General features: G+C 48.1%; 1 protein-coding gene across 1 annotated transcript; it reads left to right on the top strand.

The window, feature by feature from the left end:
* The first annotated feature begins 2,699 nt into the window (after positions 1 to 2,699).
* Positions 2,700 to 27,032, top strand: LOC133124806 (prostaglandin F2 receptor negative regulator-like). The gene is made up of 9 exons (XM_061236301.1): positions 2,700 to 2,944; positions 9,143 to 9,508; positions 10,169 to 10,582; positions 13,478 to 13,879; positions 16,282 to 16,707; positions 17,335 to 17,730; positions 20,692 to 20,799; positions 25,266 to 25,568; positions 26,573 to 27,032. Exons 1-9 carry the CDS (start codon positions 2,848 to 2,850, stop codon positions 26,770 to 26,772), a joined length of 2,712 nt encoding a protein of 903 aa, XP_061092285.1. The 5' UTR covers positions 2,700 to 2,847; the 3' UTR covers positions 26,773 to 27,032.
* Positions 27,033 to 27,393: the final 361 nt, after the last annotated feature.

The raw sequence follows: 27,393 nt of genomic DNA, 5'->3' as shown, positions 1-27,393 counted from the left end.
CAACTGTGTTCATTGATGTATAATCAACCCCTTTCATTGATCAGTTAACTCACCTCACCTGGTTTCTTGGGTCTGAATTGGTGAACCAGCCACACCCTGCGGCTCTCCTGGGGCCTCATTTATAAACGTTGCGTAGGCACAAAAGAATGCGTACGCCACTTTCGAAGCAAACTTTGGCATTTATAAAAAACGAACTTGACGGGAAAATGTGTGGTCCTCCACGGAAACTCTGACCCATGCGTACGCACATTAACTGGAGAAATGAGAAACTGTGCCTTTAATGCTCGTGACGTAAGACCAGGAAAACGGGAAGTGAAACAGGATTTAAAAAGGTATAAAGATTTGCCGGGAGTTGTGGCTGGGTATGGCTGCTGTAAGGACGTGCTTCGTCCCTGTTATACTTATTAAAGTGTTGTGTTGTTGAATCTCGCTATACGGGTTCTCTCCCTTCCTAAGTGCAACACAACATTTGGCGACGAGAGAAGTCGAAAATGATACACAACAGATACCACTGTGTAAAATAAATTGAAATTGATTGTTGTTGATTGTACTCTTAAAGGGTTCTGATTTTCTGCATGTTTACACTAGGACTCGGAACTGTACTGTCCTCTCAGGTCCTCTGCACTTGTTCTTGTGTTTAATTTGCACTTTGTTGTACGTCGCTCTGGATAAGAGCGTCTGCTAAATGCCATGTAATGTAATGTAATGTAATGTAATGAAATCTTACCTCTCACGTATCATATATGAAGAGTTAATTTGCAAAAACGGATAAAAGCCTCTCTTACAATAAATAAACAAACAGCTGTTTGATTGATGCTCCCTGGAGTGCCCAAAAATATGATTTAGGATGATAAATATAAACGGAGATGTTGTAAAATAATCCCTCAAATATGTAGATGAATTGTTAAACAATACTTCATGTTATTAAATGTATTCTCATAAATAATATGGTGAACAGTCGGACAAATTGCGCTGCACTGATGCCGTTTACAATTCGTCAGTCGGGCAGATACAAGCATAGTTTCATATATTGTTATCATATTCATATATTATGTTTTATAATGTGTTTATTGTTATGGATTTTTGTTCGTTTTATCTCTTAATTTTGTAACTGTGTTTTCAATGGTGCTAGACAAATAACGTGTATTATTATTATTATTATCATCGTCATCATCACATTCGTTGTGCAGAACTGTTCGTCATTTACAATCAATCAGGATAATTCCCACACCTGTAGCTTTTCAGAGGCAATCAAATGGCTGAAATCCCTTTTCTTGGCCTTCTTTTCAGCGTTTGCCATTGTCGTCTTCGTGAAATGCATATTCATTAGGGGTGTTTCACTGCCTATTTATAGGCAACTGTGGGCGGGACACGAAGCTGGCAAAGTTGCGCCACATTTAGAGTTGATTGTGATTTATAAAAGAAAACTGGCGTGGGACGTGCGTATGCATTGTTTTATAAATCAGAATATTTTTTTGCGTAGGCACGTCCTAGGTTTCATGCTTACGCAACCTTTTGACGTGAATCCTACGCACAGTTTTATAAATGAGGCCCCTGGCCTGACGTACACGGGGAGAACACGCAGACTCAGAGAACATAGAACATGCAGACTCAGAGAACATAGAACACGCAGAATCAGAGAACATAGAACACTCAGAATCAGAGAACATAGAACACGCAGAACCAGAGAACATAGAACACGCAGAATCAGAGAACATAGAACACGCAGAATCAGAGAACATAGAACACACAGAATCAGAGAAGATAGAACACGCAGACTCAGAGAACATAGAACACGCAGAATCAGAGAACATAGAGCAGGCAGACTCAATTTTCAATTTGATTAAATTGTATTTGTAAAGCGTTTGTCAGAGACACTGTACAGAGTAACAGACTGCAGGAAAACGGGAAAACACCAGCCCTGAGCCCCAGATCCCACCTGAGGTAAAACAAGAAGAAAAAAACCCTGAAACAGTGATGAGGAAAAAGGTCCCGATGGGAGGACGTCTCAGGAGCAATGTAATATCATGACATGAACGCGACTGAAACACATTATTTCAACACTAGGTGGCGACGACATTCTATTTTTCCCATCATACCGGTTTAAGTGGAATAGTTCCTTTTTTAAATCGTAAATCATATGGATGGAGATGATGTTGGAGGATGGTGGCGATATCTGTTGCATACTACCGTTTGCTTAGATTTACAATTTACACTCTAAAACACGATAAATGCAACGGTACTTTGCTTCCTTAAAAGGAGACGCAGCGGTTGCAGTTTGGGAGATTTTAGCGTCTTCACCCTACAGTCCCGACGTTAGCATTTAGAAAAGCTACCTAGTTAGCATTCTCTCTCTCTCACACACACACACACACACACACACACACACACACACACACACACACACACACACACACGCGCGCTTATGCAAACATACATGCACTAACTGCCTGCAGCTGATAAGGAAGTAGAGAAGTATCTTTTACTTTTCCTCGGAACTGAGGCGGAGGACTTCCAAAGAGAGTGACAGGTGCGCAGGAAAAATCTGCGCACTCCTGTGTGTGTGTGTGCGCGTGGGCGTGGCTAATGTTCAGGTGTTCTGCTCCAGTCCACCTTCCGCATCTACCTGCCGCTGCAACTCCGCCCCTCTCCCGAAAGAATGGAAACACTTCCGGCCCCGGCCAGTCGTGCGCGTGCAGTTTCGCTGTGAATGACCGACTCCACCACAATGACCCACAACACAGGCGGGCCAGACAGGGCCTTTTAAACGGCCAACTCCTGCCAAGGAAATTGCGTCTTGGGTTCATAGAACTCCGACTGGTATTTTGGATTTAAAATTTTTTGTAAATGGCCTCATTCCCAAAGGATATACAGAGAGCAGGGTTTGGCTCTGGAAAAATGAGGAGCGCACTTTTCACTTTCTTCATTTTTATTTTAACGTCCGGTAAGTTTTTTTTTCTTCTATTATGATAATGATTATTTATATAATAATAATATTAATACTAGTACTAACACTACTACTACTACTACTACTACTACTAATAATAATAATAATAATAATAATAATAATAATAATAACAATAACATTTATTATAATAATTATTATTATTATGTTTGATTTATGTAATCGACGTCTACACTCCGAATCTTCGTCGTCGTTGACAATAATTCTTTATTTAAACCGGTCAATAGCGATGGCCGTGTCACCGCATTCCTCACGCGGATAAGGATTCCTGTCGTTTTTCATTCCTGGTTGTTTTTCATTTACTGCTGAGACGGCGCAACAACCGTATGTTTAAACAGTATTGATCATCTTTATGCACGTTGACAACCTGACGCCAAGTCTTATAAATCTACAGAACGGAACTCTAATACGTTTTCAAGCTCGCTTTTGCTATCCTTGATAGTATTTTAAGATTACTGATTTTACTATTAATGATTATTTTTTCTGATGATTATCGAATAAAATCAATCAATCAATCAATCAATCAATCAATCACAGAAACACATGTGAACCAGCAGTCTTCATTGCTCGACAGTAGTTCTGCAGCTCATTGGAGGCATGGGAGCTGCAGGTGCTGTTCAGAGCCTGTTTGTGGGCGTGTGGAGAGTTGTGGGTCGTGACAGGTGAGTTCTGTACAGACATGGCTCTCTGCACACCTGCAGACACCTGCAATTAGAACCACAGGTAGAGCCGGTTTTTCACTCCACACTTCCACTTCCAAAGGTCACACGCTCAGTGTTTTACCTGGTGTGTCATTCTGACAGGATTCAGAAATTGAGAGGGGGAAATTCTGTGCGTGTGTGTGTGTGTGCATGTGTATGTAAGTGTGTGTGAGAGTGTGTGTATGTGTGTGTGTGAGTATGTGTGTGTGTGTGTGTGTGTGTGTGTGTGTGTGTGTGTGCGTGTGTGAATGTGTGAGTGTGTATGTCAGTGTGTGAGAGAGTGTGTGTGAGTGTGTGTGTGTATGAGCATGTGTGAGTGTGTGTGTATGTGTGTGTGTCTGTGTGTGTGAGAGTGCGAGTGTGCGAGTGTGCGTGTGTGCGTGTGTGCGTGTGTGTGCGTGTGCGTGTGCGTGTGCGTGTGCGTGTGCGTGTGAGTTGCTATATTGTACGCTGGTTTGGCTCCACCACAGTTATGGTCACGCTGGGATCTGACACCAGAGCTGAAACTAGGACACTGTGAAATGATCACATTTCTGAACTGGAAGAGGTCCTCCTGGACGTATGTGTGAGTGTGTGTGTGAGTGTGTGCGTTCACGTGTGTGTTTGGGTCAGGGGCTGCTCATGGTAAGGAGCCTGTGATAGAATGCTGAATGCTCTGGGCTCAGTGTGTGCGCGTGTGCGTGTGCGTGTGTGTGCTGGACTGAGCGGCCGAGGAGCCAGAATGTGAATTCAGTCTCGTCATTCCCTGAGGATTCGGGAATGTGCTGAGCAAACAGATATTGTCCGTCCATCGAACCCAGGGCCGGGATTCAAACCCAGGACCTCCTTGCTGTGAGGCGGCAGTGCTACCGACTGCACCATCCATGCCGTAATAATAATAATAAATAAATAATAATAATAATAATAATAATAATAATAATAATTAATAATAATAGGCGGCACGGATGGTGCAGTGGGTAGCACTTGCGCCTCACAGCAAGGAGGTCCTGGGTTCGAATCCCCGTTGGCCGGGGCCTCTCTGTGCGGAGTTTGCATGTTCTCCCCATGTTTGTGTGGGTTTCCTCCGGGTACTCCGGTTTCCTCCCACAGTCCAAAGACATGCAGGTTAGGCTGATTGGAGAGTCTAAATTGCCCATAGGTATGAGTGTGTGAGTGAATGGTGTGTGTGCCCTGCGATGGACTGGCGACCTGTCCAGGGTGTATTCCTGCCTTTCACCCAATGTATGCTGGGATAGGCTCCAGCCCCCCTGCGACCCTGTTCAGGATAAGCGGGTTCAGATAATGGATGGATGGATGGATGGATGGATGGGTGGATGGGTGGATGATAATAATAATAGGTGCAACAGACTAAGATGCAGCGGACTTGCGGTTGCAGTTCACTGCAGTTGCACGGCGAGGACTGGGGTTCGTTTCCCGGTCCTGCCAAAAGCCAAGTTTGGCCGGCTCATGTGGAGCAGCATACTTGGCAGGGTCAGCGCCTCGGAATCACGGTCACGAGCATGAGACGAGACGGCTTGAAGAAGGCATGTCGTTCTCCTTCGGGCCGCTGAGGGACGGGGTGTGGGCGGTGTATCTAACACGAACACTAATTGGATTAGATGGGGTACAGTCGGCTGCCAGACTGGGAGAAAAAAGGGAAAGATGTAAGAATAGCTGCTTGGGGTGGGGGTGGGGGTGGGGGTGGGTGAGATTTGGCGGAATAGGTTGTCATAACACCCTAAATGGTGTTCCTCATGTTGAGACGGGCACAATAGACTACAGTAATGCTGGGATCTCTGGAACAATAGACTTCTGTAAATTATTGTTCTTGTTGAGTCAGCCTGTCAGTAATCCTTGGGCTGGGTCTGTTCAGGCGATGCTCTGTGAGTACAGTGACAGCAGACCGCTGCACATGGCTATTTACTCACAGAGCATTACTGTAGTCTACCATGTGCAGCGGTCTGCTGTCACTGCACAGCTCTTAAAGCTCACTGCACTGCTCTTAAAGCTCACTGCACGGCTCTTGAAGCTCACTGCACGGCTCTTGAAGCTCACTGCACGGCTCTTGAAGCTCACTGCACGGCTCTGAAAGCTCACTGCACGGCTCTGAAAGCTCACTGCACGGCTCTTAGAGCTCACTGCACGGCTCTTAGAGCTCACTGCACGGCTCTTAGAGCTCACTGCACGGCTCTTAGAGCTCACTGCACGGCTCTTAGAGCTCACTGCACGGCTCTTAGAGCTCACTGCACGGCTCTTAGAGCTCACTGCACGGCTCTTAGAGCTCACTGCACGGCTCTTGAAGCTCACTGCACGGCTCTTGAAGCTCACTGCACGGCTCTTGAAGCTCACTGCACGGCTCTTGAAGCTCACTGCACGGCTCTTGAAGCTCACTGCACGGCTCTTGAAGCTCACTGCACGGCTCTTGAAGCTCACTGCACGGCTCTTGAAGCTCACTGCACGGCTCTTGAAGCTCACTGCACGGCTCTTGAAGCTCACTGCACGGCTCTTGAAGCTCACTGCACGGCTCTTGAAGCTCACTGCACGGCTCTTAGAGCTCACTGCACGGCTCTTAGAGCTCACTGCACGGCTCTTAGAGCTCACTGCACGGCTCTTAGAGCTCACTGCACGGCTCTTAGAGCTCACTGCACGGCTCTTAGAGCTCACTGCACGGCTCTTAGAGCTCACTGCACGGCTCTTAGAGCTCACTGCACGGCTCTTAGAGCTCACTGCACGGCTCTTGAAGCTCACTGCACGGCTCTTGAAGCTCACTGCACGGCTCTTGAAGCTCACTGCACGGCTCTTGAAGCTCACTGCACGGCTCTTGAAGCTCACTGCACGGCTCTTGAAGCTCACTGCACGGCTCTTGAAGCTCACTGCACGGCTCTTGAAGCTCACTGCACGGCTCTTAAAGCTCACTGCACGGCTCTTAAAGCTCACTGCACGGCTCTTAAAGCACACTGCACGGCTCTTAGAGCTCACTGCACGGCTCTTAGAGCTCACTGCACGGCTCTTAAAGCTCACTGCACGGCTCTTAGAGCTGTCACTGCACGGCTCTTAAAGCACACTGCACGGCTCTTAAAGCTCACTGCACGGCTCTTAAAGCTCACTGCACGGCTCTTAAAGCTCACTGCACGGCTCTTAAAGCAGTTTTGTGAAGCACAGAATGATGCTGCGATGAAACCCCACACATACCCCACGCATGCCCTGAAACCCCACACATGCCCTGACAGCCCACACATACCCCACGCATGCCCTGAAACCCCACGCACACCAACAACTACACCTGCAGCTGTAACACACCTGTGAATGTTCACGTTCTGGAACGTCATCTGCCTTTTTTTCTACGCAACACCCAGGAAATTCTGATAGATTTTGATTGATCAGCGTTTCTATCATTCATTCGGTTTAGACTCCTCCATCCACTGCAGTTAGAACGACTTTTAAAAGGACATATTTTTTTAGTTATGGTTGGACGGGCCTTACGCTGCCATAAAGCCGGCATGATGTGTGCAAATGCAGATGTGAGATCTCTTGCCCACCTCAGGGATTCTGGTTTGTAATAAACCAACAATCCATTATGTTATTGATCTCGTAGGGTGGGGGTCGATCAGAAAAAAAAGGACTTATTGGTCTTCTGCTGCTGTAGCCTATCCACTTTGGGGCTTGACATGCATGTTCTGCGTATCACTGGTGTAATGTGTGCTGTTCTGCGTACCACTGGTATAATGTGTGTGGTGTAATGTGTGTGTTGTAATGTGTGTGGAGTAATGTGTGTGGTGTAATGTGTGTGGTGTAATGTGTGTGTGGTGTAGTGTGTGTGTGGAATAATGTGTGTGTGTAATGTGTGTGTGTGTAATGTGTGTGGTGTAGTGTGTGTGTGGTATAATGTGTGCTGTTCTGCGTACCACTGGTGTAATGTGTGTGGTGTAATGTGTGTGTGTAATGTGTGTTTGGTGTAGTGTGTGTGGTGTAATGTGTGTGTGTGTAATGTGTGTGGTATAGTGTGTGTGTGGTATAATGTGTGTGGTGTAGTGTGTGTGTGTAATGTGTGTGGTGTAGTGTGTGTGTGTAATGTGTGTGGTGTAATGTGTGTGTGTAATGTGTGTGGTGTAGTGTGTGTGGTGTAATGTGTGCTTATTGTAGGTGTAATGTGTGCTTATTGTAGGTGTAATGTGTGCTTATTGTAGGTGTAATGTGTGCTTATTGTAGGTGTAATGTGTGCTTATTGTAGGTGTAATGTGTGCTTATTGTAGGTGTAATGTGTGCTTATTGGAGTTGCTGCCACCAGTAATTCCCATGGTCCCTTAGCTTACATTTCTTCCCAATTCTGATGGTTGGTCTGAACAACAATGTTGAACATCTTTACCATATCTGCATGTTTTCATGCATTGAGTTGCTGCCACATGATTGGCTGATAATACATTTGCATTAACAAGGGAGTGTAAGGCCAACCTAATAAAGTGGTTTCTGAGTGCAATAAAAAAATGGCACAAAAATATTTTAAAACTGGCACTTTTCATATGTTTTAAATATAATGTTGGACACTACACCAACCTCAGACTGTGACGAGCCTTTTGAGAGGCTGTAGAGGTGTGGGTGATGGGTTCCCCTGGCCTGTCTGCCTGCAGATCAGACGTTCACAGTAAAGTACAGTATAGTACAGTACTCTGCTTAGACCAGGGAAGGCCGTCTTGGGTCCGGTGTGTTTTCATGATTGTGCGTGTGTGTGTGTGTGTTTGTTCACATACGTGTGCATGCGTGTGTGTGTGTGTTGACGTGTGTTTGTTCACATGCGTGTGTGTGCGTGCGTGTGTGTGTGTGTGTGTTCATGTGTGTGTTCACATGCGTGCGTGTGTGTGTGTGTTTGTTCACATGCGTGCGTGTGTGTGTGTGTGTGTGTGTGTGTGTTTGTTCACATGCGTGTGTGTGTGTGTGTGTGTGTGTGTGTGTGTGTGTTTGTTCACATGCGTGCGTGTGTGTGTGTGTGTGTTTGTTCACATGCGTGTGTGTGTGTGTTTGTTCACATGCGTGCGTGTGTGTGTGTGTTTGTTCACATGCGTGTGCGTGCGTGTGTGTGTGTGTGTGTGTGTGTGTTCACGTGTGTTTGTTCACATGCGTGCGTGTGTGTGTGTGTGTGTGTTTGTTCACATGCGTGTGTGTGTGTGTGTGTGTGTGTGTTTGTTCACATGCGTGCGTGTGTGTGTGTGTGTGTGTTTGTTCACATGCGTGTGTGTGTGTGTTTGTTCACATGCGTGCGTGTGTGTGTGTGTTTGTTCACATGCGTGCGTGTGTGTGTGTGTGTGTGTGTGTTTGTTCACATGCGTGCGTGTGTGTGTGTGTGTGTTTGTTCACATGCGTGCGTGTGTGTTTGTTCACATGCGTGCGTGTGTGTGTGTGTTTGTTCACATGCGTGCGTGTGTGCGTGTGCGTGTGCGTGCGTGTGTGTGTGTGTTCACGTGTGTTTGTTCACATGCGTGTGTGTGTGTGTGTGTTGCAGGGCGGGCTGGGGGCCGGGTGGTGACGGTGTCACAGGGGCCCCTGGTGCGAGTGGAGGGCCAGGCTGCAGCGCTGGGCTGCAGTGTGCGGGAGTACGAGGGCCCCACGGAGCAGGACTTTGACTGGAAGGTCCTCCGGGACGACAGGTGGCTGCAGGTCATCTCCACCTTCGACCTGAGATTCGCCGACCAATCCCTGCAGGGCCGCGTGGACAGCGGTGACATCACAGTGGAGAGGCGGGGCCCGGCGAGTGTGGCGCTCCTGATTGGCCGCCTCAGGCCGGCCGACAGCACCGCCTTCCGCTGCAGCACCCCCAGCACCGACGCCGTCTTCCAGGGCAACTACGAGGCTGACGTCAGACTCATCGGTGGGGCCCTACACCTCTATCCCATGTATGGGCAGTGTGCAGCAGTATAGCTCGGGTTATATATATTATAGGGTTAGGGTTAGTAGTAGGGTTGTTGTTGTATGTCACACCCCGGAGAAAGTGAGAGAACCATCAAGGAGAGGGAGAGGGAGAGGGAGAGGGAGCGAGAGAGCTGTAGTATCAGCCCTGAGACTCATTCACACATTAACACCTTACACCTGTAGTATCAGCCCTGACCCTCCTATTGTGTCCAGTGCCTCCAGGGGGGTGTGGTTTGAGTAGCCATTGATCTGCAATCAGAAGTGATGACTATCCGTTATTTGATTTGAGTTTGCACTCGTATAATTCCAATTCAATTCAATCACATTTTATTTGTATAGCGCTTCTCACAGCAGACAGTCCCAATAGACACTTTACAGAGAAACAGGAGGGAAGAAAAATGGGAAATACTAGGCCTGATCCAACTAGCATATGAAGTCTAGGACTCCCTAGTGGCGAGAAAAAACTCCCTGATGGGAAGACATCTCAGGAGGAACTCTGCTATAGGAGCGTGCCCATTCTCCACTGGCCTCTAGGTTAAGATGGTAACAGTTCACATATTAAACTCGGTAGGTAAACTAGAAAGCCCACATTGATGGTGTTTTGGTTTGTTCCCTGCAGTGATCCCGGACAGCCTGCAGGTGGACCCCTCTCCCCCCCCGGCGGTGGTGCCAGAGGGCGGGGCCTTGGAGCTGCACTGCAATGCCACCCGGGACGTCCTCCCCCAGGCCTACACCCACCTGTCCGTCAGCTGGTCTGTGGCCAGGGAGACGGGGCCTGAGGACGTGCTGTCGTTCGGGCCAGATGGGGGCGTGGCCGTGGGGCCCGGCTACGCCCAGCGATACACCGACGGAGAGCTGCGATTGGACCTGCCGGGGGGCGGGGTCTACGGCCTGGTGCTGACCCAGGCGTCGCCAGGCGACGGGGGCGTGTACACCTGCACCGCCGGGGAGTGGTCTCGCGAGGCGGGCGGAGCCTGGCAGCAGATCCTGGAGAGGAGCGCGGAGATGGGGGAGGTGCAGGTCACGCCCACAGGTAAGGAAACCCTGCTTCTGAGTTCCTTAGCCTTGTTGATAAGGCAGGACCTGGAGCCCTGGTGGCTCAAGCCCCGGTGTAGCAGGATGACATAGTGTGTGTGTGTGTGTATGTATGTGTAGTGGCCTTGAGCAACCCCACACTAGGGCCCAACGTGGAGTTCTTTTTCCATTTAGGCACTGACTTCACCTCTCCAGATACAGGTCAGTATCCCTGTGTGCCCACCGGGGACTTGAACCAGTCTCCATCTCCCAAACAAAAAAAAAAAAGGCAGCTGACCAATCAAAACCAATGTGTGGAGGCCTGGGAGATGTTGGTGTGAGCAGCAGGGCAGTTCCAGGTCTCTTATGTTGTTCATCCATTTTAAAGCTATAGATACAGTTGTGTTCAAGAAAATAGTAGTACAAAATCAGTAACCTGATGAACCACTGTTATTAGTAGTAGTGATATTTCTGCATGGCAAATAATGTCATGACATGCACGCTGCTTGTTCGGAGTAATTGACTCATTTATTGAAAGGGGTGTGTTAGGAATAATAGTGGATTTTAATTAGAGAATTAATTTATTCTGTGAAAAAACAGGTGTCATTTAGTGTCCTTTATTAAGGAAGAAGGGAAGCAAATGTTTCACACATTGTTATAAAATATATTTCCTTCTGAATTGCTAAGTACAGTGGGCTGTTCCAAACATTGTTCGGAGGAACAACGTCATTTGATTAAAAAGTTGATTGGAGAGGGGAAAACGTATAAAGAAGTGCAGCAAATTATAGGATGCTCAGCTAAAATTCTCTCAAATGCTTTAAAATGGCAACAAAAACCCGAAACACACGGAAGAAAACAAGCAACTACTGTTAAAACGGATTGAAGAATAGTCAGAATGGCAAAGATTCAGCCATTCATCAGCTCCAGAAAGATCAAAGATAATCTACAATTACCTGTAAGTGCTGTTACAGTCAGAAGACGTTTGATCGAAGCAAAGCTATCAGCAAGAAGCCCCCGTAAAGCACCATTGTTGAAAAAACAGCAGGTGCAGAATCGGTTAAAATTTGCCAAGGACCACATCGATTGGCCCAAAGAGAAATGGCGTAACATTGTGTGGATTGATGAGAGTAAAATTGTTCTTTCCGGGTCTAGTGGTCGTTGACAGTACATCAGACGACCCCCGGGTACTGAATTTAATCCACAGTACACTGTGAAGACAGTGAAGCATGGTGGTCTACAAATCATGAGATGGGGATGTTTTTCATACTACGGTGTTGGGTTTGTATGCCAGGGATCATGGATCAGCTTAAATACATAAAAATACTTGAAGAGATTATGTTGCCATATGCCGAAGAGGAAATGCCCCTGAAATGGGTGTTTCAACAAGAAAACAACCCCAAACACACGAGTAAGCAAGCAACATCTTGGTTCCAGACAAAAAGGATTGAGGTAATGGAGTGGCCAGCTCAATCCCTGACCTCATCCCCATAGAGAACTTGTGGGGTGACATTAAAAATGCAGTTTCTGGAGCAAAATTTAAAAAAGTAGTTTAGTTAATCCTGGGCTGAAATACCTGTTTCTAGGTGCCAGAAGTTGGTTGACTTGATGCAAACCAGATGTGCAGCAGTTATCAAAAATATGGGTTATGCAACAAAATATTAGTTCAGCAATTTAAAGTAACATTTTGAAAAATTCTTCAGTTTATACAGTAAGTATTTGAATTTGAAGAGAAAAATGTTGACACTGCCATTTTTTTTACGGATTAATATCCCTTTTCTTTGCTTCCTGTAAAAGAATAACGCAGACTTGATAAAATTTGTTAATGATTTGAATTGGAAATGGATGTGTAATGTTTTCACTACATTTGAAATATGGAACTAAAAGCTATTAAAGAATATTTTCACTTTCTTCGCTTTTTTTAAACGCACTGCTATTTATATGAACACAATTGTAATTCTGTTGGTGAAATTTGGCTAAAACAACCTTCTACTTGGAATCTACCCCCAACCCCACCGCACCCATCCCCACTGCACACATCTCCAACCATTGTTTTCTTGCAGACTTGTCCTCTCCCTCTCCCTCTCTCTGGGTCGTCAAATGATATAGAGGTCCTGTTTGACTTCTGGTTGTCTTGGATACTGCTACAGTTTCCATAGAGCCGTTCTTCGTCAGCACGCAAGTTTTAATTAAAATTCCGAGACAAACGGAGAGAGAGAGAGACAGAGCAGAGGAGACATGAAGAAGTGATGAGACTATGACCTTTGCCCTTTGCCCTTTGCCCTCTGGTTAAATCCTGCTTGTTGACAGAGGCCAGACAGCTGCAGAAGAATCACTCTGAATCGGAAGATTCCGGAACGGGGACTTTCTGTTTCTGGCCCGTATCTGTAACTCCTGCAGTGACCAACAAAAATCCCAAAAATGTCATCTGCTCTCGATCTCAGAAGTGCGATTAGCCTTCACTCACCCCTCTCAAAGGGCAGCTGGTCTTTATGGTGCTGTGGCAGCTAAACTTTATGCCCTATGGGCACAGCAGATATTAGAGAATGATCTAAATCTAGGCTCTTATCTGCGGTAAATTTTCTGGGGTGGTGTGATAGTCTGGGTGTGATAGTCTGTGCTGATCACTCAGTGGTAAAACTCTCCTGGTTTTTGGATAGTCCATGTTGATCACTCAGTGGTAAAACTCTCCTGGTTTTTGGATAGTCCATGTTGATCACTCAGTGGTAAAACTCTCCTGGTTTTTGGATAGTCCATGTTGATCACTCAGTGGTAAAACTCTCCTGGTTTTTGGATAGTCCGTGTTGATCACTCAGTGGTAAAACTCTCCTGGTTTTGGGATAGTCCGTGTTGATCACTCGGTGGTAAAACTCTCCTGGTTTTGGGATAGTCCGTGTTGATCTCGATCTCGTTACAGCTCAGTCGCTCGCCGTCTCCGTGGGAGAAGATGATGACATCACTCTCGCCGTGGGCGACACCTTGAATCTGACGTGCTCCGTTGCCGTTGACTACCCACGCTCCCTGCGCCTGGAGGTCACGTGGTTGCTGAGCAGCGCCCCGGGGGCCAGCCCCGCCCCCGCAGAGCCGCGGGTCCTGGCCCAGGTCGGGCGGGACGGGGTGGTGAAGGGGGCGGGGCGGCCGGTGGGACTCACACGTGTGGAGCCCGGAGCGTTCCAGCTGCTGGTGCGGGGGCTGGCCCGGTCAGACAGCGGACTCTACTCCTGCCGCGTCCGGGCCTGGATCCACCGCACCACAGGGGACTGGTACCAGGCCGCCCAGAACTCCTCCCATCCAGTCCGGGTTCTGGTCACAGTGAAAGGTGAGTGCCAGCTAACGTTAGCCTCCAACAAACCAACACCCAACAACTCCGACACCCTCCCTCCCCGATTCAGTGTACAAGAATAACAGAAAAATTACAGTTGTCATAGGTTAAGCTGCTGGCCTGTTTTTTTTTAACACGTGTTCCCCAACTTTAACAGACTGTTTAAAGTGTCAGGGTGTTTATTGAATGAACTTCTTCCAGGTCAGAGGTCAGTCCTCTGTCTGAAGTCCAATGGTTGTGGCTACATCCCTGAGGGCGCTCTGCTCACCTCGTCATTACCACAGACTTCCTGCTTTCCCTTCATGGCACAGCAGACCAGAGGAGCTCTGTACAGGGCCTAAGGGCTAAAGGCTATGGGCTAATGGCTAATGGCTAAGCACTAATGGTTGAAGGCTAATGGTCATGAGCTAAAGGTTAAAGACTAATGGCTTTAGGCTATGGGCTAACAGCTAATGGCTAAGAGCTAAAGGTTGAAGGCTAATGGCTAATGGCTAAGGGCTAAGGGCTAAAAGTTTAATGAACTCTTTGGTAATGAATAACTAGACCTTCCTGGTTACTACATGCAGCCTTGCTAGGGAGGACTGAACGGAACCAAAATATCTGAGTGGTTATTAACTCTGTTACAGTCTGATAGTGGTGCGAGATTCTTCATTTCTAACGGTCCTCTCGGGCTAATAAATAAACTATTAAGCTGGTTGACTGCAGATGGAATTCTGGGCTGTGACTGATTTAGTTACTGTATATCTACGTCAGGTGTCTGGAAGTCTGTTGGTCCTGTGGCTTGTCTTCATTGGTGAAACCTGTTTAGTTCTTTACATAGCCCTCTATGGTAGGTGTGAAAAGTGTGAAATCTCCCAGATTGAACCATTTTGACCGATGAAGAGTGTTCAGGGTTGGGGTAAGGGGATGGCCGCAGTTCCGGCTCCTGATGCCTGCGCCTGGGATGTGATGTGAAAAATAGTTTCAGGTCTGTGTCACAACTGGCATCGGACAGCTTGCCAGACAGACACTTAACCTGTTTATGTTACAGGATTAAACCTGCATCATCCAAAACATGTAGCCAAACCGGTATATCTGAACAACACGGTTTTACCATTCATACGTTCTTTTACAACCCCAGGCAAACAGTGTACGATCATCATTACACATTTTAACCTCTTATTTTAATGTGGAATTATGCCTCTCTTATGCTTTCACCATTCAGTCACCCGAGAGTGTCAGTACAACACACACTCATATACAACACACACTCATATACAACACACACTCAGATACAACACACACTCAGATACAACACACACTCATATACAACACACATATACAACACGCACTCATATACAACACACACTCATATACAACACACACTAACACACACTCATATACAACACACACTCATATACAACACCTGTATTAGTGTGTTACATGATTTCCCTTCCCCACTGCAACACCTGTATTAGTGTGTTACATTACTTCCCTCCCCTTCCACTACACTGTAAACCTGTAAACCAGCTGACCTTTGACCTAGAGACATCAGAGTCAGAGAGCAGGGTTTGTGAAACGGGTCGTAGCCCCACCTTCTCTGATTGGCTGTTTTATCTCTGAGTCATAAGGCCCCTCTCCCCCCCTTGTGCTGGATCATCTTGCTCCGGACGGCACCTGCAGACAACTCTCTCTCCTTTTATCTCTCTATTGCTCTTCTCTTTCTCTCTCTCGCTTTGTGTTCTTCACAATGTACACCTGTCCAGTGCGCTTTACCCAGCCTGTGGTTTCCATGGTAACACAGGGCCCCATCCACACCGATCGCATTCCACTGGAGCCCGTCCCTCCATGGGGGGGGGGGGGGGGGGGGGGTATTGTCCCCATAGCAGGGTGGGGTTTTGGGGCAGGGTGGGGTCCTTTCAGGTAAAATCCCAGGTGTGCAGGTGGGCTAGGAGATGCCAGGCTGTGTGTGTCAGCTCCCTATGGAGACTCTGTGCAGAACAGAGCTGCCAGACAGCAGAAACAGGGCAATGCTGGGGTCTGTTCTCTGGGCCCGGGGGGCTCTGCTTCATCTGCCCAGGGCATAAGGTCTGCGTGTCACTCTGTCTCTGTGTGTCACTCTGTCTCTGTGTGTCACTCTGTCTCTGTGTGTCACTCTGTCTCTGTGTGTCACTCTGTCTCTCTGTCTCGGTCTCTGTGTGTCACTGTCTCTGTGTGTCTCTCTGTCTGTCTGTCTGTCTCTCTGTCTCTCTGTCTCTGTGTCACTCTGTGTTTGAACTTCTCTCTCATGTCTCTCTCTGCTGCTTACACACAAACACACTCACCCCACCTCTCCCCCTCTCCCCCTCTCCTTCCTCCTTCCTCTCTCCTTCCTCCCTCATCCCTCCCTGTCTGCCCCTCTCTCTCCCCCCCTCTCTCAGACCCTGTCTTTAAGGTGCTACTGCTGGATAAGGAGACCCCCCAGTTTTCGGGGGACCCCACGGAGCTGGAGTGCCAGGTGAGGGGCGTGTCCGGGCTGGGCGCCGCCCGGCTGGGCGTGTCCTGGCTCTACGCGGAGGCCACGCCCGGTGACGTCATCGCCGCGGGGAGCGGCAGTGTCATGGCAACGCTGGATGCGGAGGGGACCCAGCAGGCGGGCCAGGGGTACGAGGACCGCCTGGGGAACGGGGAGCTGGTCCTGTACCGCTCCGCCCCCAGCACCTTCAGGCTCCGCCTCCTCCACACACACGACACAGACATGGGGGCGTACTCCTGCGCCATGGCCGTCTGGAGCCCCGCCCCCCCGGGCTGGGAGAAGGGCCCGGAGGTGCACTCTGAACCGCTCAACGTCTTCTGGACCGCCAAAAGTATGGCCCCCCCCTAATGCAGGGATTTAGGGCTGATTCACCCTCTGTGTGCGTGTGTGTGTGTGTGTGTGTGTGTGTGAGAGAGAGAGGGAGAGGGAGTGTGTGTGTGTGTGTGTTTGAGATGTGTCTAGTGTTGGTGGGTGTGTGTGTTCTTCAGAATATTTCAATGCATACTGATTGTATGCTAGTTTTATCACAGTTTTATGCCCTAATTAACAGACCTGATTCTTGGTATCTGATTAATTAGACCAGGTAATAGCTGAAGCCCATGTCTCTGATGAGTCGTGTGTCTCTGTGGCTCAGAGCTGGGCTTGAGCCTCTCACACCTCCTGCTCTGGCCCTGACACGCAGGGTCCCGTGTAAACAGCGCTGTGTGCGCTCACTCTTGTTGTGGATGTGGAAGACCTTCAGGGCTGCTCATGAGGCATCCAACCATATCCCATTATTTTGCATCATTATTTTTAACTTATTTTTGAATTTACATGGATGGCTCTCCCATTTGGTGTTTTCTGGAGAGTGACAAACATGTTTGAGTGTGAACGTGTGTGTGTCTATGTGTGAGTAAATGGGTTTGAGTGTTAAATTCCTTCAGTAATCTCTCTCTCCCTCGCTCTCTCTCCCTGTTAGCGCCGCGGGTTAGCGTAGCGGCTCGGAGGCTGAGAGAGGTGACCTCAGCAGGCGGGACGTTTGAGATGAGCTGCCAGGTGACGGGGCAGAACCTGCGGAACCCGGGGTACTCGGTTCTGATCCAGGTGGAGGAGCGGGTGGGCGGGCGGACGCGCAGGGTGCTGTCCCTGGGCCCGGACTCCGTGCTGGGGCTGGAGGAGTGGAGCGAGTTGGACCGGGTGGTTCTGGAGAGGACCAGCGCCAAGGAGTTCCGCTTCCGGCTGTACCAGGCCCAGCGGGGCGACCGCGGGTTCTACTCCTGCACCGTCACCGCCTGGACCCGCGACCCGGCCCAGACCTGGACCCGCAGTGTCAGCGGCCAGTCCAACAGAGTGCCCGTCGCCTTCGCTGACAAAGGTACCTGTCTGGGGCCCGGAGGCTGGTGGCTCAGGTGTAGCTACAGTAAGATCCACACAGCCGCTGGGCCCTGGAGCGAGGCCCTTAACCCTGCACTGCTCCAGGGGGGATTGTCCTCTGCTTAGTCTAATCAACTGGAAGTCACCTTGGATTAAAAAAAAAAAGAGAGTGCGCTAAATGAAGGTTTTTCACCATTTACTCATGTTTCTGTGTTTCTTTTGCTCTCTCCTCTCCTCTGTCATGCTCTTTCATACTTGCTTTGGTGATATGGCTTGATGTTTTAGTTATGGTTTTATATTGTCTGTAACTTCATGTGCTGCTGCTTGAATGGCCAGCTGTCCCTCGTGGCACGAGCAGTTCACAGTGCATGTCAGTGATCAGCACGTCTCTCCTGTCATTTGCTCTGGAGCCTCAGCTCAATGCCTCGGACGTGAATGTGAGATTACACTGCTCTTACTCAGGTGACAGTGAGGCCCAGGTAAAGGTGTGTGTTCCGTCATCCGGTGAGAAAGGGTTGGGATTACGGTACACACTCACACACTCACACACTCACACACTCACACACTCACACACTCACACACACACACACACACACACACACACACACACACACACACACACACACACACACACACTCACACTCACACTCACACTCACACACTCACACACTCACACACACACACACACTCACACTCACACACTCACACACACACACACACACACACACACTCTCCTGGGCTCCGCTGCATTAGCCTCAGCTGTGACCCACATTGTGAGATTGCTCATGATGTCCATCAGCTCAGATAATGGATTCTGTCGGTTATGATTTTAGCTGCATTAGCATTAGCATTAGCAGTGACCCGTACAGCCCACACTATTAAGTGTCCCAGTAATAATGCATTCAGTGTGTGTGTGTGTGTGTGTGTGTGTGTGTGTGTGCGCGTGTGTGTGCGCATGTATGCGTGTGTGTGTGTGTGTGTGCGCATGTATGCGTGTGTGTGTGTGCGCATGTATGCGTGTATGTGTGTGTGTGTGCGTGTGCATGTGTGTGTGCACGCATATGTATGTATAGTGTGTGTACAGTTAGGACACCCTATGGAAAATTGTGTGTTTTTTAAATATTTTTAGACATATGGATATTTAATATCAATTTTAACAAAACAGAGATTTAAGTAATATGACTAAACAAGTAAAACTGAAGAAAATCCTTTTTAAAACTTTCTGTAAAATGTAATAAAATAAAAATGCAATTTCTGGTGAGGAATAAATTAGGACACCCCCACATTTTTTCGCACCTAAAATGGCTGAAATCACACACAGGTGTATCACATCAGGTGCACATGATTAGAACATTGTTACTCAGCATTTAGAAGGAGGCTTGCCCTATTTAAACTCAGACATTTAGTTTGGTGTGCTCCTAACTGTTGACGTGAGAGTGAACACCATGGTGAGATCGAAAGACCTGTCTGAGGCCTTCAGAAAGAAGATTGTAGCAGCTTATGAGTCTGATAAGGGATTTAAAAAGATCTCAAAAGATTTTGAAATCAGCCATTCCACTGTCTGGAAAATAGTCTACAAGTGGAGGACATTCAAAACAACTGCCAACAAGCCCAGGTCTGGCCGTCCAAGCACGTTGACCCCGTGAGCAGACCGCAAGATGCTAAAAGAAGTCTCCAAAACCCCTAAAATGTCATCACGGGACCTACAGCAGGCTCTGGCGACTGTTGATGTGAAAGTGCATGCCTCTACACTCAGAAAGAGACTGCTCAAGTTTAACTTCCATGGGAGGTGTGCAAGGAGGAAACCTTTACTCTCCAAGAGAAACATTAAGGCCAGACTGAAGTCTACCAGAGAGAACATGGACAACGACCAGGACTTCTGGAATAATGTTCTTTGGACAGATGAGTCTAAAATTGAATAATTTGGACACCAGAACAGAGGACATGTTTGGATCTTAATCCCATTGAGATGCTGTGGGGTGACTTGAAACGGGATGTACATGGAAGAAACCCCTCAAACATCTCACAGGTTAAAGAATTCTGCGTTGAGGAGTGGGGTAAACTTTCCTCAGACCGATGTCAGAGACTGGTAGAGGGTTACAAGAAGCGTCTCACTGAAGTTATTTCAGGCAAAGGGGGTAACACTAGGTATTAGGGGGTAGGGTGTCCTAGCTTTTTCCTCAGTTAGAATATGCATTTATGTTGATGTCTTTTGTTTAATGAGTAAAACAAGGTTCATTTTTGTTGTTTACCTGCAATTAGATCATTTTCTTTTCCAGACATAAATAAAAACAAGATTAGACATCGATATGTGATCATTTCTTAATGAATAACTGAATATTTAACGGGGTGTCCTAATTTTTTGCGTGCATGCGTGCATCTGGAGTTTGATTTTCAATACATCAGTCATGATCAGCACTCTTTCAGGCTCCTCTCCCTCTGCATCTACATTCTAGCTTTGATCTCATAATTATAAATCACCAACATTTAATGAGATTAATGAGGCTGAATGAGCTCGGACCTCTGTGTCCATAATGCACGTCCTGCTTCCACTTTGACCTCTGACCTCTGTGTGTCCATAATGCAGGTCCTGCTTCCACTTTGACCTCTGACCTCTCTGTGTGTCCATAATGCACGTCCTGCTTCCACTTTGACCTCTGACCTCTGTGTGTCCATAATGCACGTCCTGCTTCCACTTTGACCTCTGACCTCTGTGTGTCCATAATGCACGTCCTGCTTCCACTTTGACCTCTGACCTCTGTGTGTCCATAATGCACGTCCTGCTTCCACTTTGACCTCTGTGTGTGTCCATAATGCACGTCCTGCTTCCACTTTGACCTCTGACCTCTGTGTGTCCATAATGCACGTCCTGCTTCCACTTTGACCTCTGACCTCTGTGTGTCCATAATGCAGGTCCTGCTTCCACTTTGACCTCTGACCTCTCTGTGTGTCCATAATGCAGGGCCTGTTTTCAACATCTCTGTGCGCTCTGACAGCAGACGTGTGGCCCCATGGGAGACGGCCAAACTGCAGTGCATCCTGACCACCCTGGGAGCAGCACCCAGCCCAGGCAAGTACACAAAACAACCCAGCACAGAGGGTTTCAGTAGAATTCGCAGAAATCCCATCCAAATCACACGCTAACTTCTTACACCTTTTGCCAAGTCCTGCCCTGATCACAGTCCTCCCATCCTCTGATTGGTTGTCAGAGTGGGGCTGTTTTTCTAGCTCAGCTGGGACAGCACCAAGAGCAGCAGTGCCTTTCCAAAACTACACTTCTACAAAAGCCCGGATTGTTCTTCAGCCCTGTTTATCCATCTGCTCTTCGGTGGAGTTCAGTGTTTAATAATCAGAGTTTATGCTGATAACGGGATCAGCTGAAAGACAAATTAGCTCACGAGGACTGACACAACTTTATTATTCCAGCTTCACACATAACACTCTCTAAGATGGGGTCTGAGATACAGTAGTGTAGCTCCACTTTAAGATGGGGTCTGAGATACAGTAGTGTAGCTCCACTCTAAGATGGGGTCTGAGATACAGTAATGTAGTTGAACTCTAAGAACCTGCTCAGTAATGTGGGAGAGAGGCAGGATGGGGGGAGATAAAGGGGGATCAGCACCGAGTGTTCCTCACTTCGGGATTCTGGAATGTGCGTCCGTCAGCACGGAATGAGGCGGAATGTTCCATCACGCTCCCAGGGGATTACTAATTTATAGGTGGAAGAAAAATCTGCTGTTCCGTTTAATTACTTTCATATTTAATAATGAAATTCATCACCACACAAGTGTGGGTGATGATCGCATCAGCCCAGGGTGTGAGACTGTGTGAGACTGTGTGTGTGTGTGGGGTGTGAGAGAGTCTGTGTGTGTGGGGGGTGAGTGTGTGTGTGGGGTGTGGGGTGAGTGTGTGAGGTGTGGGGTGAGTGTGTGTGTGTGTGTGTGAGTCTGTGTGGGGTGTGTGTAAGTGCGTGTGTGAGTGTGTAGGGTGGGTGAGTGTGTGTGTGTGTGTGCGAATAGTTTCTGAATATTTATTTTATTTCATCTTAAGCGAATTGTCTCTTATGTTCAGAGAAATGCTGTGTAGCGCTCAGGGAAGCCTTGTTTGAGGCCCAGAGTCTCAGGAGGTTGAAACTGCATGAGAAGGTCTTCCTCTGCAGTGTGAAAAGTAGCAGTTGGTGGGCCCAGGCTCTCACAAAAACATGAGATCAAATCAAATCAGCACTGCTTTAAACAGGTCATTACATACATGGAGAGATTGCTTGTGATGAATTCACTGCCAGGTTACAGAAGGGAAAAAAAACCTGTTTAATTACACCCTTGAGAGCGACTACGGGTTATAGTGGTCATTACGGTTTACAGTTATACTCACAATTAGGCTTTGTAATCAGCCATAGTTGATAGTCCAATTTTAACTATAATTATAGCTATGCATTGTAGTTCTTATAATTATCATTAGTCTATTTATTATTGTTTGTGCTGTACCTCAGTGTGACTTTAAAAGTCTGCACTTAACATGAAACTCTGTGCCGCTGATACTGTCCCACGCAGTGATTTCATCTCTTTAAAGCGCAGACAGAGTGGACATGGGGAGAGCACACACTGTGTTTACACACTGCGGCCTTTCAGATGAGTCGGGGGGAGGTGGTTACAGATTCTTTTTCCGAGAAGAGCAAACTCAAGTCTCATTATTTAGCAAACGGTCCCAAATATTTGCAGTGTGAACTAAATATTTTGGAGCGTGTCTGTGTATCAAGCTTCAGAAATCACTGTTTAAACGTCCCGAAAGGAAGCGGGTGGTCAAGATATCCCGGGCAGCTGCTGATGAAGTTCAAACAGTCACTCAACTGCAGACTCATCCCCTGAGTCTGCAGGCTGTTTAATGTGTGGTACGCACTCATCCGCTCTGTAGCAGGCTGTTTAATGTGGGGTATGGACTCATCTCCTCTGTAGCAGGCTGTTTAATGTGGGGTACGCACTCATCTCCTCTGTAGCAGGCTGTTTAATGTGGGGTACGCACTCATCTCCTCTGTAGCAGGCTGTTTAATGTGGGGTACGCACTCATCTCCTCTGTACAGGCTGTTTAATGTGGGGTACGCACTCATCTCCTCTGTAGCAGGCTGTTTAATGTGGGGTACGCACTCATCTCCTCTGTAGCAGGCTGTTTAATGTGGGGTACGCACTCATCTCCTCTGTACAGGCTGTTTAATGTGGGGTACGCACTCATCTCCTCTGTAGCAGGCTGTTTAATGTGGGGTACGCACTCATCTCCTCTGTAGCAGGCTGTTTAATGTGGGGTATGGACTCATCTCCTCTGTACAGGCTGTTTAATGTGGGGTACGCACTCATCCGCTCTGTAGCAGGCTGTTTAATGTGGGGTACGCACTCATCCGCTCTGTAGCAGGCTGTTTAATGTGGGGTACGCACTCATCCGCTCTGTAGCAGGCTGTTTAATGTGGGGTACGCACTCATCTCCTCTGTACAGGCTGTTTAATGTGGGGTACGGACTCATCTCCTCTGTACAGGCTGTTTAATGTGGGGTATGGACTCATCCGCTCTGTACAGGCTGTTTAATGTGGGGTATGGACTCATCCGCTCTGTACAGGCTGTTTAATGTGGGGTATGGACTCATCCGCTCTGTACAGGCTGTTTAATGTGGGGTACGCACTCATCCGCTCTGTAGCAGGCTGTTTAATGTGGGGTACGCACTCATCCGCTCTGTACAGGCTGTTTAATGTGGGGTACGCACTCATCCGCTCTGTACAGGCTGTTTAATGTGGGGTACGCACTCATCCGCTCTGTACAGGCTGTTTAATGTGGGGTACGCACTCATCCGGTCTGTAGCAGGCTGTTTAATGTGGGGTACGCACTCATCCGCTCTGTAGCAGGCTGTTTAATGTGGGGTACGCACTCATCCGCTCTGTAGCAGGCTGTTTAATGTGGGGTACGCACTCATCCGCTCTGTACAGGCTGTTTAATGTGGGGTACGCACTCATCCGCTCTGTACAGGCTGTTTAATGTGGGGTATGGACTCATCTCCTCTGTACAGGCTGTTTAATGTGGGGTATGGACTCATCTCCTCTGTACAGGCTGTTTAATGTGGGGTATGGACTCATCTCCTCTGTACAGGCTGTTTAATGTGGGGTATGGACTCATCTCCTCTGTACAGGCTGTTTAATGTGGGGTACGCACTCATCCGCTCTGTACAGGCTGTTTAATGTGGGGTACGCACTCATCTCCTCTGTACAGGCTGTTTAATGTGGGGTACAGAAGTGGCCACAGCAGCTCTGAATAATCAGCTCTTTCCTGATCACCTGAAAACACCATCAGTGCAGCTTCCTGATCCCTGAAAACACCATCAGTGCAGCTTCCTGATCCCTGAAAACACCATCAGTGCAGCTTCCTGATCCCTGAAAACACCATCAGTGCAGTCACAACCAATCAGCAGCCTGAGTGGAAGCCGTGGAGCATTACTCAAATGTGAAAACCAGCCGTACAGCTTTTAACGTTTTAGTTCCCACGCTTTGGAGCTCCATTTACATTTTACATTTTAGTCATTTGGCAGACACTTTTAATCCAAAGCGACTTACAAGTGCATAGGTTCTACCATAAGTCAAAACATCACATCCAGAACTAGCAAAATACACATGAAATGCTGTTCTAAACATAGTCGTCATCATAAGTATTTTTTTTGGGGGGGGGGGGTTAGACAAGGATAGGGATATCAGAAAGGAGGGGCAGGGGGAATCAGGAGGGAGGACTAAGGTAGAGTTTGAAAAGGTGGGTTTTCAGTCTGCGTCAAAATAGGGGGAGGGATTCTGCTGTTCTGACAGTGGTAGGCAAGTCATTCCACCACTGAGGAACCAGAACGGAAAACAGGCGTGAAAGTGCAGCTCGACCGCCAGGTGCACATAGAGAGGGATCCAGATTATATAAGCACAAACAGTTTTGCTCTATCAATCAAGATTCAACAAGTTTGTTTCTTGTTCAAGTCCTGTCACTTCCAGATAATCCAAGTTTTATACTCTAATGGAGTTGTGTTGTTCTTAAACTACAGCCTGAAAGCTAACACAGTCACCATGTTCTTAAATGGCACTAAACAACAGCAAGAATTGATTGATTGACAGATTGATCAATTAATTGATTGATTTATTGATTGACTCATCGATTGAGTTTGGGGGGCAGATTGGGGGCAGATTGGGGGGCAGTTTTGAGGCAGACTGGGGGCAGTGCAGAGATAGTCTGAGTGTGTGTGTGTTCCTCTCCCAGATGCTGGTATCTGTGGTCTGAGAGTGTGTATGTGTGTGTGTGTGTGTGTGTGTGTGTTTCTCTCCCAGATGCTGGTATCTGTGGTCTGAGTGTGTGTGTGTTTCTCTCCCAGATGCTGGTATCTGTGGTCTGAGAGTGTGTATGTGTGTGTGTGTGTGTGTGTGTGTTTCTCTCCCAGATGCTGGTATCTGTGGTCTGAGTGTGTGTGTGTTTCTCTCCCAGATGCTGGTATCTGTGGTCTGAGTGTGTGTGTGTGTTTCTCTCCCAGACGACGTGGCGTTTGAGCTGCGCTGGTTTCTGATCAGGCCCCAGGACGCAGACAGCGCCGCCCTGGTGGCCAGTGTGGATCGCTGGGGCGTGGTGCGGAAGGGGCAGCGGAACGGGAGCAGTGACTGCGGTCTGGAGCGGGTGGACGCCCACACGTACACACTCAGTGTGTACAGCTCCCAGGACAGTGACGGGGGACAGTACTACTGCCAGGCCACGCCCTGGACCCGCCCCCCGACCGGCGTCTGGGCCCGCGGCCGTGACCTCACTTCCTCCCGCATCTACCTCACCGTCGACTTCGCACGTGAGTGCTGAACGCTCACCTGAGAGGCTGTTTCACACACTCACCTGTTTCACACACTCACCTGTATCACACACTCCCGTTTCACACACTCCCGTTTCACACACTCACCTGTTTCACACACTCACCTGTTTCACACACTCACCTGTTTCACACACTCACCTGTATCACACTCACCTGTTTCACACACTCACCTGTTTCACACACTCCTTACACTCAGGTATTGTACAGAAGTGTTTCTTTCACCTCTGTTCAAATGCGTGTGTCTATTTGTGATATATTATTAGTGTGTGCATGTACCTGCGGTGTGTGTTATGATGTGTGTATTATGCTGTGTGTGTGTATATGTATGCATGTGCTGTGTGTATATGATGTGTGTAATGTATTGTGTGTGTTTCAGTGTGTAATGTTTTGTAATGTGCGTGTTATGATGTGTATATGCGTGTACATAGGGGCGGCCTGTAGCATAGTGGTTAAGGCACATGACTGGGACCCACAAAGTCAGTGGTTCGAATCCCGGTGTAGTCACAATAAGATCCGCACAGCCGTTGGGCCCTTGAGCAAGGCCGTTAACCCTGCATTGCTCCAGGGGAGGATTGTCTCCTGCTTAGTCTAACCAACTGTACGTCGCTCTGGATAAGAGTGTGTAAGTCGTGGTTAAAGTGTTTGAGAGTGTGACTCATGGTTAATGTGTTTCAGTGTGTGACTCATGGTTAAAGTGTTTGAGTGTGTGACTCGTGGTTAAAGTGTTTGAGTGTGTAAGTCGTGGTTAAAGTGTTTGAGTGTGTGACTCGTGGTTAATGTGTTTCAGTGTGTGACTCATGGTTAAAGTGTTTGAGTGTGTGACTCGTGGTTAAAGTGTTTGAGTGTGTGACTCGTGGTTAAAGTGTTTGAGTGTGTAAGTCGTGGTTAAAGTGTTTGAGTGTGTAAGTCGTGGTTAATGTGTTTCAGTGTGTGACTCATGGTTAAAGTGTTTGAGTGTGTGACTCGTGGTTAATGTGTTTCAGTGTGGGACAGTATGCAGCGCCCCCTGCTGGTGGGGACAGGCGTGGCGCTGGCCGTGGGGATCCTCTCAGTCCTGCTGGGTCTGATCTGTACCCGTTGCTGCTGTCGGGACGCCCTGCAGTCCCCCCAAACCCCGGGCCCACAGGACCTGGAGCTGGACCCCCTAAACCACGGCCCGCTCGCTGCCATGGCGATGGACTGACCCCGGTGCCACGGCAACCAGCGGACCCCCGTCCCCGTCCCCCACCAGGACCAATCGGCTGTTGGGTTGCCATGTGACAGTGTGTGGGGGGGGGGGGCAGTGTAAAACGGCCTCAGCAGCAGGCCTGACTCTCAGAGACAGCCCACCGGCCGGGCGAACACCCGTCTGCTCCCTGGAGCTCACCAAACAGAACCATACACACCATGATGTATTTAAAACCTGTGTGTGTGTGTGTGAGTGTGTGAGTGTGTGAGTGTGTGAGTGTGTGAGTGTGTGAGTGTGTGAGTGTGTGTGTGAGTGTGTGAGTGTGTGAGTGTGTGAGTGTGTGAGTGAGTGAGTGAGTGAGAGAGAGAGAGAGAGAGAGAGGGGGAGAGGGAGAGAGAAAATGTGAGAGAGTGCAAGAGAGAGTGCAAGAGAGAACAAAAGAGAGAGCAAAAGAGAGAGGGAGAGTGAGGGGGGGCTAGAAAGAAAAAAGAAAGAAACTGAAAGAAGGGGGGAAAAGAGATCTGTTGCAGCCCTGTTTTTTGGCCTGATTGGGCAGTTTGGGATCAGTGTTGAACAAGCCAAATGCTGATTGGATGCTCGGGCTACACTGCTGGACACCACACTTTCATGCTCATA

The sequence above is a fragment of the Conger conger genome, chromosome 3 (assembly GCF_963514075.1).
Source record: "Conger conger chromosome 3, fConCon1.1, whole genome shotgun sequence".
Classification (NCBI taxonomy): domain Eukaryota; kingdom Metazoa; phylum Chordata; class Actinopteri; order Anguilliformes; family Congridae; genus Conger; species Conger conger.
The sequence above is the reverse complement of the archived record's forward strand: the minus strand, read 5'-3'. Positions and strand labels throughout refer to the sequence as shown.

Coding starts and splice junctions, on each gene's coding strand:
- LOC133124806 (XM_061236301.1), top strand. CDS start 2,848: ATGGCCTCATTCCCAAAGGATATACAGAGAGCAGGGTTTGGCTCTGGA. Junction 16,708..17,334: donor CGTCTTCTGGACCGCCAAAA/GTATGGCCCCCC, acceptor TCTCCCTGTTAG/CGCCGCGGGTTAGCGTAGCG. Junction 20,800..25,265: donor GGGAGCAGCACCCAGCCCAG/GCAAGTACACAA, acceptor TTTCTCTCCCAG/ACGACGTGGCGTTTGAGCTG.